General features: G+C 39.5%; 2 protein-coding genes across 5 annotated transcripts in view; one reads left to right on the forward strand and one right to left on the reverse strand.

The window, feature by feature from the left end:
* The first annotated feature begins 2,336 nt into the window (after window positions 1–2,336).
* Window positions 2,337–11,421, forward strand: LOC129780162 (gamma-butyrobetaine dioxygenase-like). The gene is made up of 3 exons (XM_055788145.1): window positions 2,337–3,281; window positions 10,444–10,752; window positions 10,820–11,421. Exons 1-3 carry the CDS (start codon window positions 2,518–2,520, stop codon window positions 11,133–11,135), a joined length of 1,389 nt encoding a protein of 462 aa, XP_055644120.1. The 5' UTR covers window positions 2,337–2,517; the 3' UTR covers window positions 11,136–11,421.
* The window catches only part of LOC129780161 (protein Shroom), a 639,098-nt gene continuing 625,650 nt past the window's right edge, over window positions 11,177–24,624 (reverse strand). For all 4 annotated transcript variants that reach the window (XM_055788143.1, XM_055788142.1, XM_055788141.1 and 1 more), the window contains 2 exons: window positions 13,118–13,384; window positions 11,177–13,045 (listed from right to left, as the gene is read on the reverse strand). In XM_055788143.1, the coding sequence (XP_055644118.1) occupies window positions 12,782–13,045; window positions 13,118–13,384 (531 nt within the window). In that variant the 3' untranslated portion in view covers window positions 11,177–12,781. The remainder of the gene's footprint in view (window positions 13,046–13,117; window positions 13,385–24,624) is intronic.

The raw sequence follows: 24,624 nt of genomic DNA on the forward strand, positions 1-24,624 counted from the left end.
CAAATAATAATTGATTGATTGACTTATGTGAGTGGAATATGAATGTTTAAAATGACACAGATTGATGTTTGGTGAAAACTGCTCTGATGTGGGTTCGAACTCCGGTCGTCTGGATTATCATCCACCAGCTATCTCGCGCGGCTATCTGAAATTTAATTCAACAGCAGTTAAAACTTTCGAGTGCATCAGCATTTCATTGACATTTCAATATGATGTAATATGTTCTTTATTAGGATCTAATATGATTACTGTTTCATGATTTTCTTCAGCATGCAACACGATTTACTACAGTACTGAATCGATTTAAATTATACGCTTATACGACACATAAACTGCATCAGCGTAATATACGCATATGATGCGGATTAAATATATTTTACGACAATATACATTATAAAATTGATGTTTCTTATACCGAATTGCGACTTAATTTGATAATGGTATATAAAATCGAGTTTTTACATTTTATGCAATTTCAAATATACACGATACATACTTTGATTGATATTATATGCGATTCTGATTTATTCGGATTTCTTGTAAGACTTGGCACGTGCAAAATTATACGATTTAATGTTTGCTGGGTTACTTCCTTTCCATAATAACCATGGATAACAGCTATTACAACCATCCTCCTTTTCTGGGGCTTTGGACCCACTGCTCTGGTTTCTCAATAATTTCAGGTTATTATTCGGACATGCAATTATTGAGATCCGTCATTCGCAGGCGGAGTTATCTGACACGTTTACGTATCGGGCATACTTTTTTTAACACACACATTTATCATGCGTAGATTGGAACCAACACTATGTGAGTCGTGCAATGTAAGACTCACAGTGGAACACATATTAATCACATGCCCTAAATTTAATGCTTCAAGAATAAAGTTTCAGGTTGCAGACACCATAAGGACAGCACTATCGGACGACGGCGTCGAGGAAAAAAGGACCATCGATTTCCTAAAGGATACAGGTTTATTCGATCAGATCTAATGTCTAATTACTACATTTACCTATACTGATAAAATTTCGTTTGTCTTCTCTTCTACTTTCAGCAAAAGATGAGCAGGTTTTTTACGCCCCTTTTAGAAGCGAGCTCCTCAAGCACACTAAAAGGGGCTTTTTCCCTGCTCCAATTGTTTGGTTGTGTTTTTGACCCCGGAGCCGTGTAGGGTGCGGCGATACGACATACATCCATAGCGGTTACTAGGACTGGGTAGAGCGAGAATAACGAATTTTGCAATAGTTTTCTTAGTTTTCTTTCCAGTTAAATTTCCCGCCCTCAAGGGCAAGAGACGAATGAACTCTCAGAGTTTAAAGTCTCTTTAATTCAATACCGTTACCGTTTTTCTCGAAACTAGTGTTTTCAAACTGGCGTACACGATATCTCAAGTTCTACTGAACCGATTCCTGTCGAAATTATATGAATACAATATATATGCATCTCTCTATCGCATGAACCTCTAAAAAATGATATTTATAAAATGTTACTATTTTTAAAAAATCAGGAAACGTAAGAAAAAACGTTTTCAATCGCATTTTTATTTTCTAACGGCCGCCATTTTGTTAAAAAACATGTTTTTGACTTGACCGAGGTTCATGCGTTAGCGACATCTTTACTGATTCAGAATTTGTTCGATTTTTTTGAACCCTCTCACTTCATCAGCTCTTAACGATTCTAGTTGTGCACATTTTTTCTCCGTTTAATTTTTGTCTTATTGTTAAAAGATAGATGAACAAATAATAATATAATGGATAGTAAAAATATTCTTCGTTTTATTTTTACGGAGCTCGAAAAAACGCCCGAAATTCGTGTCTCTACACTAGAATACCCCCTTAATGAAAAAATCTTTATTTTCACCTCCACTTTATCAGAAATTTGCTTTAGGTGTAAATCACAGTCTTTGCTTCCGGATTTATTCCGTTGAATGGAAACGATTAGACAAAGAGGAAACGAAACTGGTAGATGTAAGAATATCCCTAACAATTTAATGCATTGGATGAAAATATTGTTTACTTCATATGAATTCGATCCGAGTTATAACGAACGAAAAACAAGATCGCACATCAAAAACAAATCTAACCGATCGTGTGTTGCATTCATCATGCGCACACTCACGCACGATTTACTCTTGATTCTATTTTGAAACATTTGTGCTATAGAAAGCATGCATCTGCGGCAGCTCAAATCACACATGCCGGATCCTTCCGTACACTCGCGGCTCATTCATCCACGCGATTGATACCGGTTTCTTGTCAACATTTACTATACCATGCAAACAATCAAACAAACGGACACCAGACAGCAGCAGCAATATATACCTTCGAGCGAAAGTTTACGCTCGCGTCGTCAGTTTTACTACAACCTTTTGCGGAACTGCACGCGTGTTTCTTGCCGCCAATATTGAATAATTTCATTCACCACCTGTACACGAATCTATAAGGTGCAAAGTCCAGAGTCCAACGTAAATTTACTGACCTGACCCGCGCTGCGCTCATCGATAGCCATATCGTCATCATGGCACTTCGCACATTTCGAACGTTGCACAAATTTGGATCCTCGCTTATCAAAGTGGAACGCAACTTCGCCTCGTCATCGGCGCCGCTATCTTATCTCTCGAGTCAACCCTTTCGCGCACTTCACACTGAAACGGGAGGCAAACGAAAGGCGGCCAGTGTCGGTAAGCCGCAACCATTACCATGCTCCTCAGTACGACCTCTGCTGATACGAAGTGCTAATCTGTCCGACGGTGACGAATCGACGCAGCCACGACGTCATCTGGCGGTGGAGCTGACAGACGGCAATCGGTACAAGTTCCCGCTGGTTTGGCTGCGCGATAACTGCCAGTGTTCGGAGTGCTTCCATCCGGGATCCCACAGTAGAATTTTGAACTGGGAATCATTCGATGTTGACGGGGTCGAGTTGGTAAGCTGCACGGTGGCCAACGATGGGAGCCAAGTGGACATTGTCTGGAGCGATGGTCACCGGTCGCACTTCGGGTGTGAGTGGTTACTGCAGAGGAGATTTACGGATGCTAGTGGGCGAGATTATCTGCGCGAATGGTACAGACCTCCACCGCAGCTGTGGGGTAGGGAGGATTTCAAGAATGTGATAAGCAGTTTTGAGTTTAGCGATGTGATCAACTGCGATGAGGCGTTGCAAAGCTGGATCGAAGCGTTGGTACGGTACGGAACGGTCATGATTAGAAATGCGCCTCTGACGGAGCTGGAGTGCCGGAGGCTGGCCGAACGCGTTGGATTTATTCGCAAAACGCATTACGGGTGAGTGTTGATTTTTCTCTATAATTTATTTATTTTTACAGGTTTTAATAAGCCGAATTCTTATTTATATTTTTAGTACCATATAACGGGTTATTTATTAAGGACTTGTCAACTTTTATTTTTGAGATATTATGTTCAAATTTATTCTGGTTACTTTTACATTTTAAGAATGAAATGCGATTTCGGTCATATGACCATCACGGAGAAATACGGCCCAAAAACTCCTCCGACCTGAAAACCACACTAAACAGTATTTTTTTTGCGGATGCAATGGTGATTCTTGTCATTTAATTTTTTGTGTGGACGCCGACTTGACAACATCGTTGCTGGACGAGCTGAACAACGAGGGTTGGAGTGCCTTTCTCAAGGCAATGAGGGTGGAGGTGTTGTGCAGGAGTAGAGTAAAGTTTTCCAATGGCCTTTCTCAGGGCTAGAGGCGAAAAAGTTTACAGTCTCTATAATCAAATACCGAACCGAACCTGTTTCTTGAAGCACATGTGGGTTTGCATCTGATCAATAACGCATATTTTACTTGTTGACAGAGAAAACATTCTCATCGCTGAAGATGATTTTTATCATAAAATCATCATTTCAAGATTCGCCAGCTTCATTTGGTCAAGTGGCTTCAGTTCTTGAGGCAATTTGATCTTGTAAGAATGTAGCCCATTGCCATGCCATTTTTCGAGCACCAATCCAGCAGAGTATCTACATCCATTTGAAGAGCACAGCAGTCCATAGGTGATGTTACAACACGAAACAATTTTAGGTCGTCTGGACAATCTTAGGCCATTCAAGAACAGAGCAAATATCACGAATGAAGAGTATAGAGAAAAGAGGACCTGAGTGACTGCCATTAGGCGATGAAACCGTACCAATCCGTACGTACGCACTATGATCAGTCAGATACGTTCTATCCAGCAATACTCAACCTGCGTCCCGTGGCTAGATGCGAATGAACTGATGAATTTTAAAGCCTCTATAGTTGAATACACCATCGTCATCAACACTCAAGTCGGCCGGTGGTTTCACTCGATTATCCCTAAGGTTAGCCTCAAACCATGGTTCAAAAGTCTGGACTTGAGTCGGGACTTTATTCGCACCTTCTCCCGACTCATTTCCAATCACTGTTCGTTAGACGCGTTACTCTTTCGTTTTAAATCTGGCCGGTAGCAATCTCTGCATTTGTGGCCGAGGTTACCACGATATCGAACACGTTGTTTGGTCGTGCGAGGAGTATCTTGTTGCCAGATCGAATTTAGAAAACTCTCTTCGGGCTAGAGGAAGGCAGCCCAATGTGCCGGTGAGAGATGTGTTGGCTCGGTTAGACCTTGATTACATGTCCCATATATATGTCTTCCTAAAAGCTATCGATGTTCGTGTCCTTATATCCTTATACCCTGCTTTTCTTCCTTTACGAGTAATTGGTCCCCTTGCTTTAATCAGGAGAACAAGTTGAAATGTAAATTCACAATAGATATACGAATAGATTTAAGAATTGAGTGTGTGTGATTACCAACATTGTAATAATTTCCTTATATCCCATCCTTTTCCTGAAAAATTATGTCACCCTTCTAAACTCGAGTCCACCGCGAGTAATCGGTTTCCCACATTACTAACCATAGATTTAAGAAAATTGTTTGTATATATATAGTTTTAAAAACATATTTAAGAATTCGGCTCCTTTAAACTCACGTAACTGAGCCTGTAAAAATAAACGTATTAAAAAAAAATCTCAAGTCGTCTCGCTCCAACTATCAGACAGCAGTCTTTCTTAATGCAGATGTCATACACAGCGGTTTTGTGCTGTGCATGACATACCATACAAATGAAACACAAATTTCTGCAAATTTCTGGGGCTGTCATACAAATGAAACATAAATTTCTTCATTACTCGAGAATTATTCAAGCAAACGAAACCAAATTAGGCAAATTAGTAAGAAAACATGAATGTTTGAAAGTATTGATAACACAAAAACAAATTTTGGGCGGAACGAAGTTTGCCGGGTCAGCTAGTTAATATATAAAATGAATAAAATGGGCCCTAACACACTTCCCTGTGGTACACCATGTGTGTTATCGATGGGAGCAGAAATAAAATCATTGAAACGAGTCTTTTGAGTTCTATCACACAAGTAGCTTTCAAACCATTTGCATGATGTCCCTACAATTCCAAAGCGCTTCAATGTTTGCAACAATAAGGCCCTAGAAATTGTTTCAAAAGCGCGTTTCAAATCCAAGAACACCCATTCTTTGTGTGGACACCGACTGGACAACATCGTTGCTGGACGAGCTGGACGGCGAGGGATAGAGTGCCTTTCTCATGGCAAGAGGGCGGAGGTGGTAGCGCTGGAGTAAAGTAGAGTAGCCTTTTCTATAATACAAGACCTTCCTTCCTTCCGTCCAAGAACACCGCAAAAATAGTTTCTTTAGCCTCGATAGTCTCTTTCCATTTTGCCAACATCAGATTTAGTGCGGTCTCACAAGATATATTAGGCTGTCAAAAAAGTCCTGCGGTATTTCCGCGAGGTGTCGTTGTAAGCGCGTAGTTCTAGTTGTATTCATTGTATCGAGTCATACTATAGCTTGTTGGAAAGGTATTTTTGCGTGCTAAAGGGTGTGTCACATCAAATTGCATCACGGAAAAAACGCTGTAGAAATTCGCCCAGTAGACCGATCCTTTTGAAAATTTTAGACAGTAAAATAAAAACTATTAAACAACTTTTGGCATTTTCTTTTTATTCATACTTCGAGCCCAAGCCCGTATGCTCACACCTTCCTCTTTACCCCGTCCATAAGGTTCTGTACATCGTCAGGTTGTAGTTTTTTTTGAACAGAAATCCATTTTCTTTTGAAGTCCGCCTCCGATTTGACAACTTTTGGGTTCTTCCGGAGGGCCTGCTTCATAATCGCCCAATATTTCTCTATTGGGCGAAGCTCCGACGCGTTGGGCGGGTTCATTTCCTTTGGCACGAAGGTGACCCCGTTGGCTTCGTACCACTCCAACACGTCCTTTGAATAGTGGCACGAAGCGAGATCCGGCCAGAAGATGGTCGGGCCCTCGTGCTGCTTCAATAGTGGTAGTATGCGCTTCTGTAGGCACTCCTTAAGGTAAACCTGCCCGTTTACCGTGCCGGTCATCACGAAGGGGGCGCTCCGCTTTCCGCAAGAGCAGATCGCTTGCCACACCATGTACTTTTTGGCAAACTTGGATAGTTTCTGTATGCGAATCTCCTCCGGAACGCTGAATTTGTCCTCTGCGGAGAAGAACAACAGGCCCGGCAGCTGACGAAAGTCCGCTTTGACGTAGGTTTCGTCGTCCATTACCAGGCAATGCGGCTTCGTCAGCATTTCGGTGTACAGCTTCCGGGCTCGCGTCTTCCCCACCATGTTTTGCCTTTCGTCGCGGTTAGGAGCCTTCTGAACCTTGTATGTACGCAGGCCCTCCCGCTGCTTGGTCCGCTGGACGAATGAACTTGACAAATTCAGCTTATTGGCTACATCCCGGACCGAACTTCTCGGATCACGTCTAAACTGCTTAACTACGCGATCTTTTTCACTGACGGAGCATCCATTTTTGCCGTTCTTCACCTTCCGGTCGATGGTTAGGTTCTCGAAGTATCGTTTTAGTACTCTGCTGACCGTGGATTGGACGATTCCCAGCATCTTACCGATGTCCCAATGTGACAACTCCGGATTCTCGAAATGAGTGCGCAGGATTAATTCACGACGCTCTTTTTCGTTCGACGACATTTTTCCAAATTTACGAAAAATTGACAGTGAAGCATGGCCAACGTGATCTATACACTCTTATCTGATTATAAGCGAAAGCTGAAGATATAATTCCTAAAAATTAAATTTCTACAGCGTTTTTTCCGTGATGCAATTTGATGTGACACACCCTTTATAATATAGTCCTTGACAGTGTTTTGTTTGGTTATGTCGTTCGTGAGTTATAGTGTCGCAAATATGGAGCAAAATAAAGAGAAAATCTGACATATTTTACAGTACTACTATGACAAAGGCAAAAATGCATCTCAAGCTGCCAATAAAATTTGTGCAGTTTATGGACCCGATACAGTTTCCATTTCCACCGCACAACGATGGTTTCAACGTTTTCGTTCTGGTGTAGAGGTCGTCGAAGATGCGCCACGCTCCGGAAGGCCTGTTTTCGAAAATTGCGACAAAATCGCAGAATTAGCCGAGATAGACCGGCATAGTAGCAGCCGTAGCATCGACCAAGAGCTGGGGATAAGTCATCAAACCGTTATTAACCATTTGAAGAAGCTTGGATTCACAAAGAATCTCGATGTATGGGTGCCACACACGTTGACGCAAAAAAACATCTTTGATCGTATCGACGCATGTGAATCGCTGCTGAATCGCAACAAAATCGACCCGTTTCTGAAGCGGATGGTGACTGGCGATGAAAAGTGGGTCACTTACGGCAACGTGAAGCGCAAACGGTCGTGGTCGAAGCCCGCTGAAGTGGCTCAGACGGTGGCCAAGCCCTCAGTTTGGTGGGATTGTCAAGGAATAATCTATTATGAGCTGCTTCCCTATGGCCAAACGTTCATTTCGGACCTGTACTGCCAACAACTGAACCGCTTGAAGGTAGCACTCATGAAGAAGAGGCCATCTTTGATAAACAGAGTCTTCCATCAGGACATCAGGACATTGTCTTCCATCAGGACAACGCCAGGCCACACACTTCTTTGGTGACGCGCCAGAAGCTCCGGGAGCTCGGATGGGAGGTTCTTTTGCATCCGCCGTATAGTCCGGACCTTGCACCAAGTGACTACCACCTGTTTTTGTCCATGGCGAACGAGCTAGGTAGTCAGAAGTTAGCCACAAAAGAGGCCTGTGAAAATTGGCTATCCGAGTTTTTTGCCAATAAGGAAGCGAGTTTCTATAACAGGGGTATTATGAAGTTGGCATCTCGTTGGGAACAAGTCATCGAACAAAACGGCGCATATTTGACTTAAAACAGATGATTGTAACTAATTTAATGAACAAATGAAAATTCAAAAAAAATACCGCAGGACTTTTTTTGACAGCCTAATATTCACATCTAGTCTCTTTCAAGGCGAGGAATACATGTTCCTCGCGGAGGTGTACCTATGACAATCATTCTTTGGATTACTTCTAGGAAACTTTACGTACTATTTATCTCTTCTACGTTTGAGACGTAAGAGTGATAAAGAGTACCAGCTGTTCTAATTTTTCAAACCGATTTGTTTTTCAAAAACTAAACTATTGGTACAAACTTTCAATACATTAGTGAGAACAGCAGCCTTCGAATCCAAATTGTCAGTTATTGCCGAAGAATCCAGATCACTAGCGACTAGATGAGACAGTGACACTTCTTTTAAATATTTTTTTTACGTTCGTCCTGTTCATTCTCAATATAAATAAAAATGGTCTCATGGTCCGTTATTTTAAATTTGGCCTCTATTAAAGAATGAGCTGTGGTAAAAATTAGAGAAAACGTAATCTATCAAAGTTCTACCGTTTCTTGTAATTCTAGTTACATCGGAAACAGTCCGTTTCAAGTTATAAAAATCAGACAGTTGAGGTACACTGCCCATGATTGCATAGGAGACGTAATCGACAACACCATTAGTGTTGGGAAAACGCATTTTTGTTGTTTTTTGGCCTACAAGCATAACCATGCAAATTTCCGATGAAATTATCTGTCCAGTTGAAGGATATTATCGGCAAAAAGAGGGCCTAGGTGATTTTGCGGATTATAACATATTTTTTCCGTTTGGAAAACGCTTGCGTCTATTTATGCGGACAATCAATCGTTTCAATGAACATTTTTCCGCATAGCTGGACGTAATCACCAGGATGCTCTGTTCGTAGCGTTAGTATTTACAATTCCGATAATAGTCAAAACGTCTTCGTCGTGAGTTTCAGTTGTTATCGGTTAAAATGGAAGAAATTTAGTGAAATGTCTGGAAAAGGTGCTCTTGATTTGTTGCGAGTCTATGATAGTACTTTTTTCCAAAAGAAAACTCTAGGATATGATAAGAACAACAGGTTCGTGTTTTTTCAATTAATTGAATTTGTAAAGGCAATCTGCAATGTTGGTAATTTTAACAACATGATTTACCGATATCACGATCAATCGCATAAAAATGGTGGAGTGACTTACTCCAACGGTATGAGTAAATGTAGAGTATGTGGAATAATTCAATGTTGAATCCGAGGAGTTATAATGCTAAGAAATAATGTTATTTTAATTTTACTACTGATCTGATTGTTTCATTATCTACTTGAAGATCCAAATGCAGAAATTTAGGTAATTATAACACTAAAAAACACGATTGCTTCTCTTTGTTCATCGTGTACAGAAAATAGTAATTATATGAGCAGCCTTTCAATGGTTTCTTATATTCATCTATTAGGAAACACTAAGTAATAAGACACTATCATGACAGACTTATTTGGACTCTACAAAGAATGTGATTCAAATGTAGATTTAGCTTATAGCACATAATACTGACAATTGTTGATTTTCGAACGATGTATGAAAGCTGTATGGAACTACGTCTGTTATGCGGACAGTGATTTTTCGAAAACGTTTTTTCAAAATTGCTCAAATGTTTTCGAACGAAAAATGTTTGTTTGTATGTTGAGCAAACATATTACATTGTGTAGAATGGGAAACAGCGAAAAAGTCGATTTTGTTCATTTTGTCGTTTAGGTCTCCTATACAAACATGGGCAGTTCAGCACTCCAATAATTTCGTGACGAAAACGGAGAAAGAATTAATGAATAAAACTAAGAAAAAACTGAAAAACATGCCAAAAAGTATGTTTTTGATAACAAAGGCGAATGTGCCGGCCAAATGTCGGATGGTCTTCCGACAGGGTTTCGAAATATTTCTGTAACATGGTCAATAAATGTACAATAGTGTGTTTTTACCAGAACATCTGACTCTAACACTGGTCATTGTATTAGCACCTGAATTGAATTAATTGAAAATTTTGATGATTGACGAGTCGAACGGTGTCGTCTTCTATCCGACAGTCATCCGATCAGTGCAGCTTGCCTTAGTAAAATGCTGGTTTTAAAGATAATCTGTTCAAAACTTGCCCAAATACACACTACGTTAAAAATTATGGTAAAGATTACTTTTCTTACAAACAATAAATTTCAGCGAAGAATTCATCGTGAAGGCCAAGGAAGGAACCAGTAATGTGGCCTACCTGTCGACCCCACTTCAGATGCATACCGATCTGCCCTATTATGACTACAAACCGGGCTGCAATCTGCTGCACTGCCTGGTTCAATCCCGCTCCGAAGGGGGACAAAATCTCATCGCCGACGCGTTTTTCGTTGCCGATATGATGCGGAGAGATTTCCCAGCGGAGTACCAAACGTTGACCGAGACGCTGATCAACTGGACAGACATTGGCGAGGACGCTGGTGGTCAGTTTCACAGTATCTACCGGGCACCGGTGATATGGTGAGTATTTCTGACTCGAAGCAACAAGGAGTTGCATATATGGAACTGTTTTTTTGTTGTTTTACAGCATCGGTCGCGACGGAAATCTGGAACGCATCAATCACAGTGTCCCCCAGAGGGATAGCTTCTTCAATGTTCAGCTGGACCGGGTGGAACCATGGTATCGTGCGATGTCCCGTTTTGTGCAGCTAATCCACCGGGAAGCGGTGGCATTCAAAACCGCCCCCGGCGATATACTTACGTTTAGCAATGTGCGAATGGTGCACGGTCGGACCGGTTACACCGATACCGACGTCAACACGAGACACATCGTGGGGGCGTATCTCGATTGGGACGAAATCTACTCCAAGTTGAGGGTGTTGAAGGCGAGAGTGCTGAAATAGGGATGTGAGATGAGAGTGGTGATGAATTTGGGTTTGGTTGGTTTTGTTTTTCAAGCAATTATTTTTATTTTTTACTTTTCACAGTGAAAACTATGTTAAGTATAGCGCGTAGAAGACCTGTTTTCACATACATGTCTTTTTGCAACGTAAGAGATGTTACGATTAAAGATATTTGCACACATTGAAAAGAGAAGAGACACATGTAATCACTATTCCCTACGAATACGAGTAAAATTGTAAATAGTAGTTGTTTTCTTCAGAGTAAAATCACAATAATTTCTTCGGATTTCTTCCATGGTTTTTGATTTGCTGCTTGTTTGCGATATCTACGGAAAGAAACACATTCACTAAATGATAATGATAGTAATAATAATAATACGAGGAAGTACACTAACTACGACACTAATAAGGACAGTAAATGGACTACGCAAATAGTACACAAAGGAGTTACAATACCAAGAACATATAACATACATACGACGAAAAGTTGCCTTATTTTTTAGGTAAATACACATTCAATTCACTGATAATTGCAGTCCACCTGTCCCTCGACAATAGAGGAAAAATTCCCTAACTAAACAATGCGAATATAAAATGCCAGCTAATCAATCGTCTTCGAACAGTTGGTAGTGTCTGTAAATTGTTAAGCACCTAGCGACATAGAACAAAATGGGCCCCTTTTTGGTGTAGGCTTTTACTGTTCGTTTCTGGAAGCTGCAGAAGCACACAAAGATACGTAAATTTGTGCTTGTTATTATTGTATGTAGAATGTAACTAAACTAATCAAATCGATGGTTGTTATTATCAGCAGGCAGGGGAAAAATAGGCTCAGGAATCGGTTAGTTTTGAGGCTTGTCCCTTCAAATAACGATCCGAAGGAACAAACCCACACAAACGTAAAAGCGGCTACACACTTTTCAACCAAATTTCGCATTTGGTTTAGGTGACTAAAACGTAAGTACAATCGTTAAGACTAAGGCACTGCGCACACGAAAAAACTTGGGAAGGGATCGGGGGGAAACAATAATGCTGGACAATACCAAGCGGAGGGGGAGAACTGAAAGGTGGTGCGATGGGAAACAAAACACAAACGGGGTGGTGCACTGAAAAACTCTTTGAATCTCAACATCACACGTTGAAATGCAAGAACTTTTTGCCTTAATATACAGGTAACAAAAAGTGGGGGCGATCAATGGGTTAACACACATACGAAATAATATAATTGGACAGATTAGTAGAGCAAACGGGCGTTTCGTGAATTTTTGATTTTTGGCCTAAACTTTTGTTTTTAACAACAACAAAAAAACTATCCTACAAATTAACGAAGCATGAAACAGTTCGTCATAATTTACAAAAATTTACAAAGTACGAGTGCTGCATCATATCAGCTTCTCGTTGCTTAGCGAATTGTTCCCTATATGATTGTTCTCTTCATAAGATACTTTCAAATTAAATTTATTCCTACTCAACAGCCGGTCGATATTTTTTGTATCTCTACTCGCGCAACTTCGCTTCAAGAGAGCTATCTCTTGAACTCCACACACACTTCCTTACAACCTAGAGACACAAAACATAAAACTAAGCTACTAGCTAGAGTATAAACTTTTTACAGAAATGAGACGCGGAGACCTCACAGCAGCTGCCGGTCAACATTCGCTCTGCACCAGGGTGTCCTTCAGGGCGGCCAGCTGTTCCTCGCCGAGCTTGATTTTGTCCGCAATCTCGCGCGAATCCACAATCAGCTTCGCCTTCATGTTAATGAAGTAATCATAATCCGCATACTCTTCGATGGTTAGCGATTTTTCCAACAACTTGGAGATGATTGCACCTCGCCGATCGATGTCATCCTTAAGCTGTTTCGCTTCGTCCAGCTGTTCCAGCAGGCGCTCGCGTTTGGCTTCGAGGATCTTCTAAACAGGATGAAAGAAAAAAAAAACGTTGATCTTAGTTGAATTTCTATCTCATTTGGTTGAATTGCTAACCTTATCCGGATGCGAATCATCGATGTTGTACAGGGCGTTATCCGTTCTGGCCAACCGACCGGACAGCGACAACAGCAGCATGGTGATGTAGCCGACGTCGTCGACGTACGAACGGAACTTGGATGCGTCCGTGGGCCGCACTTTCTGGGCCACCTTGAGGGCAACATCGTTACCGAGCAGGTCGTTCGCGTTGCTCTCCTCGGCGATGCTCGTCTGTTCGTTCGATAGGACTAGTAATTTTTTGCCAAGACGCTGGACTAGCTCCTCCTGTGACGGGGGCGGGAGAACACATTGTTACAGTACGATATGTTTCATTTTGATGAGGTAGAAAACAAAACGATAATTTTGCTATGAAAAATTAAATTTTGACGAACAGGGTAAATTCAACCTTACATTTGAATAAAGGTTTTTTTTTAGAATTATATTTGTTCAAAACCCTTTTGGAAACCTGAATACTGCCATTAATACGACCCATGTTAGTTAAACTGTTTATGTTATCGGTTATCAACTAACGCTAATCATTTGATGTCGGAAGCACACTTTCAGGTCTTCACTACAAGTAATTATCCTCAGTTCCATCCGATCGTTTACAATCTAGACAATCAATACACAAAAGTTTCCATTGTTTATAGGCTCCTCGGAACTCTTCACTCATATGTATGTTGTGGTGGATACGGTCCTCAATATACCAGCGCGAAGCGCGATAAATAAACAACACGCGCGTAGCGTGATAAATAAACACAACATATCAGATCAGCATAGAAGCGATCAGGCCACCCGGTCGTTGAACGGGCTATCGCGCGTTATGCTGATCCCGTAGAAAGGGTCACGTAGCCACCACTGTCCGCGGTCAGAATAGGATAATGAAATTTTTAAATAAGGTCTTCGTAATCGAACTGTCAACGTGTAAATTCTTTTTTACTCAAGAGAAATATCACTCCCCAGGAAATAACAGCCTAGTATGCGCAGATATTACAATGTCAAAGGTGTGGACAAGTCATATCGACACACTATGGTTTCTGCCGAAAGAAACGAATCAGAACGGATTTGTTATCAGAATAAACTTTATTTCTCTAAGAATTTCGCGTGTTACGTTTTTTACGTTTCGCTACTAATAAATCCAAATTCTTTCTGATATAATATGTCAATATGTCTAAGATGAACACGTTTTCAGAAACCAAAGTGTGTCGATATGACTTGTCCACACCTTTGACATTGTAATATCTGCGCATCAATATATCTTTGGCACCGAATGGAAACAACAACAATGAAAACACTTGCAAGTATCAAATATCATGCTACAAGTTATTTAGTATTGCCTCAAAGCAATCGCACCTCTAGGCATCGTTCGTACAACGTAAACCGAGCGCCAAACAAGCGTTCGCCATAGCATGCATACAGAACCATACATTGGTGGCATGAAGCTACTAGGCATACAAATACTTCTCATCATTTTGCGCTATTCTCAAAAGAAACGCTTTTGTTAATATTACTGGTCTCAAAGAAAGTTGCATTGCTTTCTCATGCTCGAGCGAAGCGCAGCTGTCACCCTTAAGGTGGAAACAGAATGCCGCGCTGTTCGTTGCTTCTCATCAGCAGTCATTGCTTGCGTTTTGTACTAAAACATTCGCCCGACGCAGTCTGTTGATTTGCAGTCACAATCTAGCATTCGCGTCACCACATTTCATGTAAACAAAAACAGAATAAAGTTCGTATGAAAATCTTATTCTTGTTCTGTCCACGGATCAGTTGAATTTTTTTAAAAACAACACATTGACATATCCGCGCTGACGGCATTGAGCTTCGTTTACTAGTTTCGGGGAGAGTGAAAGAATAACTGATTTTCAGTCGGAATGAACACGTTTTCAAAATTAAAATTATGAATGAAAATTAGCTTTTCTATATCAAACTAGTATTCTATTAAAATGAAAAACATTTTTGTTTGCAGGTGGTGAAAAAGTCTCATACGAAAATTGTTTATGAAGACAACTCTATATTATGATGAAAAAATTCAGCAAGAATGTTGGCGTTGTTTAGCCATATGGTTAAATGAAAGTCAGAAACACGTGTTTCAAGTAATCAAATAACATGATGTGAAAATTTTCATTCAAATTTTAGAATTTTAAAACCGGCTTCGTGTCTTCTAATCTGATAGAGATTACACTAATGAGTTTGGGACCCAAATTATGGCCCTAATTTGAAGTTGTCACCAGACGTCGACCCCATGCCACTGTCATCGCGAATTCGGCGCAGGCAGTTTAGAACAAATGTTAGCGTTTAGTACAACGATGCTAATGACGCAACGCATTCTTGTGTTCGACTAAATGGAAACACATATTTAAAATGAAGTGTCAAAGCACAATTGTCGCAACGCGACGCATAGCGCAGCATTCTGGTCCCACCTTTAGTGGAGGAATTTTTGCTACTGGTAAGCGAAACCTAATCACATACAAAACTCCAGAACGACATTTACTTTCTTTCTAAACAAGCGAAATAAACTCTTTTTGTTAATATCAACAAACTCGAAAACAGTAGCAATACTTCATTATGATCAATATTAGCGCAAATGCAAGCCTAGTTGAAGGCAGTTTTGCGACTGGCACGCGAACCTAAATAACTTATAACATTCCAGTAAGACATTCAAGATATTCCCCAAAAATTTTTTTGGAGCATAACCTTAACGCCTGCTTCGCCATAACGTCAGTTTAAGGTGAAGGTGGAAGCTAGCCATTGTAGTAGTATAGGTAAACCCACGTGTAAAAATGGGGTAATAGTGTTTGTGAGAGAAGAGCGAAGCACATGTAAATAGATCAATTCACTTATCAGACTGTGTGGCGCTTCATTGACACTGACAATACTGATTATACGCGAGCGTAACATGAGCAAATTTATAACACATGCGAATTGGGCCTCTTTTGATATTAACAAGTTCTTCCGCATGCTGATAATTCCTTCATATTTTCCTTCGTTGGTCGTATTGTTTTCACATATTCACGTTGGAGAGCCTTAACTCTTCTCTTCGTTGGCCGAGACATTTTGATTGAATGTAGTACTTTTCCGTTTATTGTTTTTGAAAGCATAGGCAGCCGTGGCAGTGTTCCGAGCTCTGCAATACAATTTTCTTACCCAATGTTGAAGTTGCTAAAACTTACATTATAGACCCATTAAACGTAAAAATAATGATTGTATTGATATCAACACAATTTTATTCTATTGATTTTCATGACATGAAACGCTATGACTCAGGAATAACATTTTATTGAGTGGTTTTGATAGATGTTTCGATGATGTTGTCTGGCATCAGTGTCGAAAAAATAACGATGCTTTCACCAATACAAACAAAACCATTGTCGAAGATTGAAAAATGAAAATTTAACTTTCAGAGCACTTGCTCGAGTTTTCCGACGTTGTTCACTATATTACTTCATGGGAAGTGTGCGAAAATGATCATTTTCTCCACACTGTTTCGCAAAATTATTGATTTTCGGGCGAAGGGTGAGAGAGAGAGATGAAAGAAATGAGCGCCATTGTGGCAGCCATTTGTGGCTAGCTTCCACCTTCACCTTAATGCATTGATGCATTCTCAAAGGCACCAAAGAAGCCGTTTACATTTTCGACCTACGCGCCGAAATCGCCTACTTCGCTGGTGTTCGTGGCAGTGTCACACTTGGTTCAGTGCGAGCGAGATGGAAAATGAAAGGTGGGAAGATTTTCAAATCTGTGACGTCACAGATTTTGTTTATGTATGTTACTTTTCTTATAATAGTCCACTACATAGGAAAAGTGTTGTTATTAAAAGTAAAAATAAGCAGATGAAATGAACAAATTAGTATTTTTTCTTAAATCAATTCTAGCGTTCAAAATCATAGGGGCCCAACTGAAATTTTAGCAGAAACTGAAATTTCAGTATTGTTGAGGTGTTCTAAACTTTATTTCAATCTTATTTTACTTCTCGTTACATCGACCAAAAATGTAAATGAACAAAGTCAGAGTTACAAAATCGTTTTTTCCTTTGGCGGAAAATATTTTACAGCGCATGAGAAAAAAGTAGCAAGTTTTTTTTTCCGCGTAAAATGCACTTGAAAAATAAATTGAATAGACTCCATATGACCTAAATTGAGACGAAAAGTTTTCTGCTTCCGTCCTAGTTTTAGACGAATGAAGTGTTCAGCACCCTAATTGTGGAAAAAGAAATTACAATTGCTAACAAGAGATAAACTACCATGAAGATGCTCTAAAATCCAAACATAGTAAAAATTAGAATACTAATTCTGATATAAGAAGAAATAACAAAAATGAAACATTTTGGTTCGTGACATGTTCTGTTTATTTTTCAAATGATGAATGTAACGCGAAAAATATTTTTTGGAAATATGTAATTATTTTCTGTATATCCTCTTTCAACGTTATTCGTTGACACATTCAATTTTGTATCATTTGAGTAACTGACTGTTATGCCTGGTATGTGAACTTCTTATCTTCCTGGCTACTAATACAATCAAAGTTTAACACAAGCAAAACCCGTGAATCTTCCCACCTTCTATTTTTCATCTCGCAGTGCGAGCACTTTTCACTGCATCAACATTGCGTGCATCATTATATGACACTTGCCTCTAAATTTCATTGCCCCTGGCAATGCGTTTGTTTTTTGCAGGGCTCGAGCCTGCTTTCCTCTTCTTCTTGCCCATCACACACTACACGAAGCGTTCAATGTACGACGCGGGAAGAAAAACACACAATACGAATAACGAATAAAGAACAGAAAAAGCAAACGACGATATCCAAGTTGGATTACCACAATCTTAGATCGAAGCGCAGCGAAAGCATAGTGAACTGGATTGCTCAACAGTCCGATGCCGAATGAAAGTTTGTCTCAGCGAGATCTACTGTTTATACTCTAGGCAAGTATTCCCCTTCATTCTTCTACTTTTCCTTTGCTCACGGCGACTTTGAATTCTACGATTTCCCCTCCATTGGTCGTCGATAATTTGCTCGTTATTGACAGCTCGGATCGGGAAAGCACACAAATGAATAGAACAAATGTATGGGAAAATAGAAACGCTTAAAGTTTTCATGAATTTTAACCATTTACAAACCAAGGGATTCTAATGTTTAGCATATTAAACAAATCTTACGGAATTTCTGATTCCTTTAGTATGTAAATCGCCAAAATCCGTTCGCGGCAAAAATAGTTATTAACGTTAACTTTATTTCATGAAAACGTGACCTGTTTTCTGATTTGGCACCCTTAATGAAAGACGTAGTTCTACGTCAAAAAAAAAAAAACATTGAAGGCAAGCCGGATGCATACAATCATAGAATTCGCTTAGCCTCTGCTTCGGAGCCTCTGTACTAGAAGTATAAAGTGTTATGCGCATCCTTGCACGATTCGTAACTTTCGTTTGCATGCGTTTGTGGGTATGAGGATTGCAAGGAGTAAAGATACTTACGCATATACAGCCATTCCAAGCCAAACCGATATAGTGGTTCTCAGATTTTCGTGAAAAGTGGTAGTTTGGTTCTTTATCGCAAAACATGAAACCCGTATTTTTCATTTTTTCACTAGGATGACCATTTCCATTCTAGAGTTATCCGAAAAATCAACTATTTCCTCTTTTTTCTAAAAATGACTTTTTTCAAAAATTCAACTTTTGAACTACTAGACCGATTCAGATGATCGACATATCAAATTAAAGCCAATCTGGTCTTTTTCGAAAAAATATCATCATACTCTCGTTATTATTGATTGTATTCGTTTTTCATTGTTTTCATAGTCTCGGGACCAAAGGCGCTATATGCGTTTTTTTTTCGTTTTTGAGTTATGATTTTTGTTTTCAGTCTTCGTTCAATATTTCTATGCGACTAGACAGGATGTATGCGATTAGAATTCAATTAATTGGCAAATGTGTCATTTTTTCAAAAAAGGCTAGCTAATTGGCTTTGATTTGACATATCGATCATCTGAATTGGTCCAGTAGTTCAAAAGTAATAAATTTTTGAACAAAGTCAGTTTTGGAAAAAAAAGGAAAAATGATTTTTTGGACCATCGGTTAACTTTGAAAAATCATAACTCAAAAACGAAGAAAAACGCCTCTCTGGTTTCGACATGAAAAAATATAAAAAAAAATATAAAAAATATAGCGCCATTGATCCCGAGACTAGGAAAACCATAAAAAAACGATTACAATCAATAAAAACGAGAACAGAACTCCAACTTTCTGCAGGTATAGTATTTTTTCAAAAAAGACCAGATGATTGCCTTTAATTTGATATGTCGATCATCTAAATCGGTCTAGTAGTTGAAAATTTATGAATTTTTGAAAAAAGTAATGCAAATGGAAAGAAGTCGCGAATAGCAGCTGGAACAAAGGATCCAGATCGGAAGAAAACATAGTGTTTGCGTTTGGCGCGAAAATAAAAACACACGTGAAATTTGAAAAAAAATTTCTTCAACGTTTCCAGGCTCTGAAAAGTCATGTTCACGCCGTTCTGATCTAGAGTCTAATGACGATACAAGGGAGTGTAGGTTAAAGAAGTTGGTGAAGGGGTCGCAAGATAATACCTGAAGGTGTTTCCTGGTTGCGCAGTCGTATGTAAGAAGAGAAGGAAAATTAAAGAAGGGAGTGTTATGTGTTATGTGAACCCAAAATAACAATCACAGCACGACGCTTGGCTGTTTGCGACGAAACACTTGAACATTTTGAGGATATTTCTTAGGATGAAAGGAAGACCTGTAAGAAAAGCGATTTGATACGTTCACCGTAGCTCTTCATAGCTTTGGCCGCACAAGCGTGTTAAGTATTTTCTCTATGTTCTGAGATCAGTCTTGAAACTTTGTGAACGCACGTTTCACATTGTCTCAGATTAAATCGTATATATTGAAAAATAATACTTTGGAGACCATGTTTTCCAATTTCCTGATATCTCAATTTTTGGTTGAGTAATTAATGAGATAATCGGCATTCTCTCTTCGAAGGAATCTTTTCAAGTTTAAGAATTCCTTTAGGGGCGAGCTTTGGCGAATACGAAAAGTCGTGGCAGAATCTTTTCTTTTTCTGTTGTCACAAAAAACTTAAACTTGTACGACACAGTCGGCTGCTTTTCGAATACTAATGTATTGAGTGTTAAGACAGTACACTAGGCTAGAAATTTGAAAAAAATATAGGAGGTTGTCTTGAAGACACGACCGCAATGTTGACGTAGAACTACGCTGTAGTTTAATTCAAGTCGCTTGTTTATAGCTGCAGATATCTCAATCTATAATCTATAATCTCAACAACCTCGAATAGAATAGCACTGCTTCATTATGATCAAGATTAGCGCAAAAGGCAATCCTAGTTGAAAGCAGTTTTGCGACTGGCACGCGAGTCCAAATAAATTAATAACTTAATACAGCTTTATTGAATAACTTGGTATTCCCCAAATCATTTTTTGGTGCACAACATTAACACCTGCTTCACCATAGTGTCAGTTCAAAGCATTGATGACAGAAAACAAACAATGTTAATTGCTTGGAAAAAGGCTGAATATTTGCCTCAGCAGAGATTCATTACTAATACCCTAGCGTAAATATTTCCCTCCCGCTATCTCCCCTTCTTGTTTATATTGGGTTGGGGAAAAAGAAATGTCGTATATTGTCAACATATGGCAACACTTAAATATATCTTGTGTTGTACTTATCGCATCGGGTCATACTATACGGCTATTTAAAGACGACAATCTGTGCTACAAGTGTCGTTCTGACAGTGTTGTGATTGTCCTGTTCAGTCTCAAGTTATAGCGCGTCAAAGATGGGGAACACCAAGCAAGAAATTCGCCATATTTTACGTTTTTACTACCTGCCAGGTAGAACTGCAGCGAAGGCGACCGAAAAAAATCGTGTAGTTTATGTACCCGATACTGTGACGATTCGCACCGCACAGCGTTGGTTTGATCAATTTCGTTCTGGTGTAGTGGCTGTCGAAGATACACCCCGTACTGGTAGGCGAATCGTCGTGGAAACCGATAAAATCGTTGAAATCATCCAAGTAGAGCACTCGCTCGATTGGCCAGGAACTGGGTATAGACCATAAAACCGTTTAAAACCATTTGCAGAAAATTGGATTCCAAAAAAAGCTGAAAAGTCGTGGTCGAAGCGCGTTGAGCCAACCCACACCATCGCCAAGCCCGGATTGACGGCCAGGAAGGTTTTGCTATGTGTTTCGTGGAATTGGAAGGGAATCATCCACTATGAGCAGCTCAACTATGGCCAGACCCTCAACTCGGTTCGCTACTGTGAGCAGCTTGACCGTTTGAAGCAGGCGATTGACCAGAAGCGGCCAGAAATGATCAATAGGGATGGTGTTGTTTTCCACCAGGACAACGCTCGGCCTCACACATCTTTGATGACCCGCCAGAAGCTACGGGAGCTCGGATGGGAAGTCCTATTGCACCCACCGTATAGTACGGACCTGGCTCCAAGTGATTATCATCTCCTCCGGTCCATGCAAAACGCTCTTGGTGATATTAAGTTGGCCTCAAAAGAGGCTTGCGAAAACTGGCTGTCTGAGTTTTTTTGCAAATAAGGAGGGGGGATTATATAAGGGGGGGATAATGAAGTTGCCTTCTAAATGGCAACAAGTGGCAACAAATGGCGAACAAAACGGCGCATATTTGACTTTATTTGGATAACTTTAAGTATGTTGAATAAAGCGTCAAATTTCGATTTCTTATCTCCGTTTTGCGCTCTTCTCAACAGAAGCCATTTCTGTTAATTTTGCCATTCTAAATTAAAGGGTGAACACGAAATTATTGCGACACATTCAACAGGGCATAACTTTTTTACCATTGGGTAAACATCAATCAAATTTTGCACACTTTCTCATTGATGTGTATTGTCTACATGCTGTCAAACTCGAAGTCATGTTTTTCGATTCAACGAAAATGGAGGTCAACCAACGCGAGTCGAGAGAACAAATTCTTTCCAAACACCTGGGATTTCCTGACCTGTCGCATCGGCAGTTGGGAAAAATGTTGAACATTCACCATTCAACCGTCTCCAGAGGGTTGAAGCGGTTCCAGGAGCGGTTGACGTTGGACCACGGCAAAGGAGCTGGAAGAAAACCGGGACCGGAGAATAAAAAGCCGGAGGGAAAGGTGAAGCGGATGATTAAAGCAAATCCAAACGTCTCAAGCCGTGATTTGGCTAAAAAGATCGGCATCGTTCTTCTTCTTTTCCTTTGTTCACGGAGACTTTTCATCTTACGATCTCCACTTCGTTGCTCGTCGATGAATTGCTCGTTATGACCAGCTCTGTTCGGGAAAGCACACAAATGGACAGAACCAATGTATGAAGAAATGGAATGCTTCCAATTTTCATCAATTTAAACTATATACAGACTATGGGATTGTAATTTATAGCATATCAAACAAATCCTAGGGAATTTCTGATTCATTTGGTATGTAAATCGCCAAAATCAATTCGCGGCAAAAATAGTTATTAACGTTAACTTTATTTCATAAAAACGTGACCTGTTTTCTGCACCCTTGATGAAAGACGTAGTTCTACGTCAAAAAATAAAAAATAAAATTCTTCATATTTCTGTAGTTTAAGCCTTCAAGAATTTCCTCTTTCCAAAAATCCCATTATTTATCGTGTTATAGCCATTTTAATGGTGCGCTATCTAATCTAATACGTCCATATGTTAACTAACGCAATTCAAACGCGTTTTTCTGTTTGTTTTTTAAACTGGCGTACACGATATTTCAAATTCTACTGAATCGGTTTTCTGTCCAATTTACGTGAATACAATCTGTATACATTTCTCCATCGAATAAACCAATAAAAATCATTTTTTAAAATTTTACTATTATATCAAAGGCCGTCATTTAGTCAAAAACATGTTTTTGACCTATCCGAATTCATGCGATAGCGGTATTTTCAGTTATTCAGAATCTGTTCGATTTTCGTATACGGGAATCGTGTAGACCATGATACGACTTTTTTTTAAAACCCCCTAACTTCATCAGCTTGTAACTATTCTAATTATGAGTATATTTTCCGTTCAATTTTTGTTTTTTTCGTTAGAAGATAATCAAACAAATAATGATATAACATATAGTAAAAATTGTCTTTGTTTTATTGTTTGAAAAAATGTCCGAAATATGTACCTTTACAGAAGACTACTCACTTAACCAATTTGAAAAGAGAACCTTTAGAAGATGGTTCTTCAAAAGATGACTTATACAATGTCATAATCTGCATAAGAGTACTACTCTAGACTAGATATTTATCATTCAGCCTTCGTAGATTCGATTGATCAGTAGATCACTGATTTAGGATTGGACGATCTGTACAAAAAGATCGATCTTGTCGAATCGATTCTCCAAACGGCGTAGGGTTCGATGCACTGATTAAATCGGTACGAAAGAATCGATCTTTATCGAATCAATCTTTGAAAAATCAAAAGATTTTTTTTTTCCAATTTATCTACTGATTCTATAGGAGTGTCGTGTTTTCTTTAGACATGGAATACAAATTTCATATTTCTATTCAATCATCATCAAGAGCAATTTGTCCATAACTCAGCTGACAACGATTCTTTAAAAGCGAGTCGTGCCATACGTTTGTCATTCAGACGAAACCGATTCTTGATTTTGGCGCCAGTTCTTAAAAATAACCTTTCACCTGGAATTGAAGTCAACATCTAGTTCAGTGATGCTATGAGCCACTGGTGACAGTAAATCCCCTCAGTTGCTGCCGCTAGTGCTGTCTCGGTCGGCATTTGTACAGCATTAAATCGTAGAAGAAGCGATTCAAATGTTGACATTATGTTTAAAAAATTTGTTAGATGGTCATAGGTGTGAATAAAATCGATGTATACTTGAAAACAGATTTACAAAAAGTTTTTCTAAGATCGGAAAAATCGAATATCGATTTTCTCGATTTTTTCGAGTCAAAAAGATCGATCCAAAAAATCGGAAATCGGAATGGAAAAGATCGATCTTCGGAAAATCGATCCGAGATCGTACACTGATATATAATTACTCTGAATTAGAACAAAATTTGTTTCGTGATCTGTCATTCGATTTTTCCAAATGATAAACTGTTTCTTGGGATCGACCAAAGGCGACGATGAATAAAAAATTCTGCTAAGCTTATTATCACTTCGTTCTATAATGGCATATGTAAATTATCACCAAAATTAAAAGCTCTCACTCGTGTTCATTCATGTTGTCACCACGCTTAGTTCGATTGCACAACAAGCGCAGCATATAAACTCTGATACATTTCAATTTCAAAATTCCCCACAGGTCGACGACAACGGTTCGTGTCGTTTGCTTTCGTAATTGATATTCGCCTATCTTCACACGTCCGGATTTCTCCCATCGGTTGCCTTTTGTGTCACCCTCCCGAAGTAGTGGGTGCTTGCTATGTGTTGCATAATTATGTATTCATTCTTCTCCTATCAATCCCTATCGAACTGAAAGCCAATTTACCAGTTGATCTCGGCGGAAAATTCCTTTCA

The sequence above is a fragment of the Toxorhynchites rutilus genome, chromosome 3 (genome assembly GCF_029784135.1).
Source record: "Toxorhynchites rutilus septentrionalis strain SRP chromosome 3, ASM2978413v1, whole genome shotgun sequence".
NCBI classification, from domain to species: domain Eukaryota; kingdom Metazoa; phylum Arthropoda; class Insecta; order Diptera; family Culicidae; genus Toxorhynchites; species Toxorhynchites rutilus.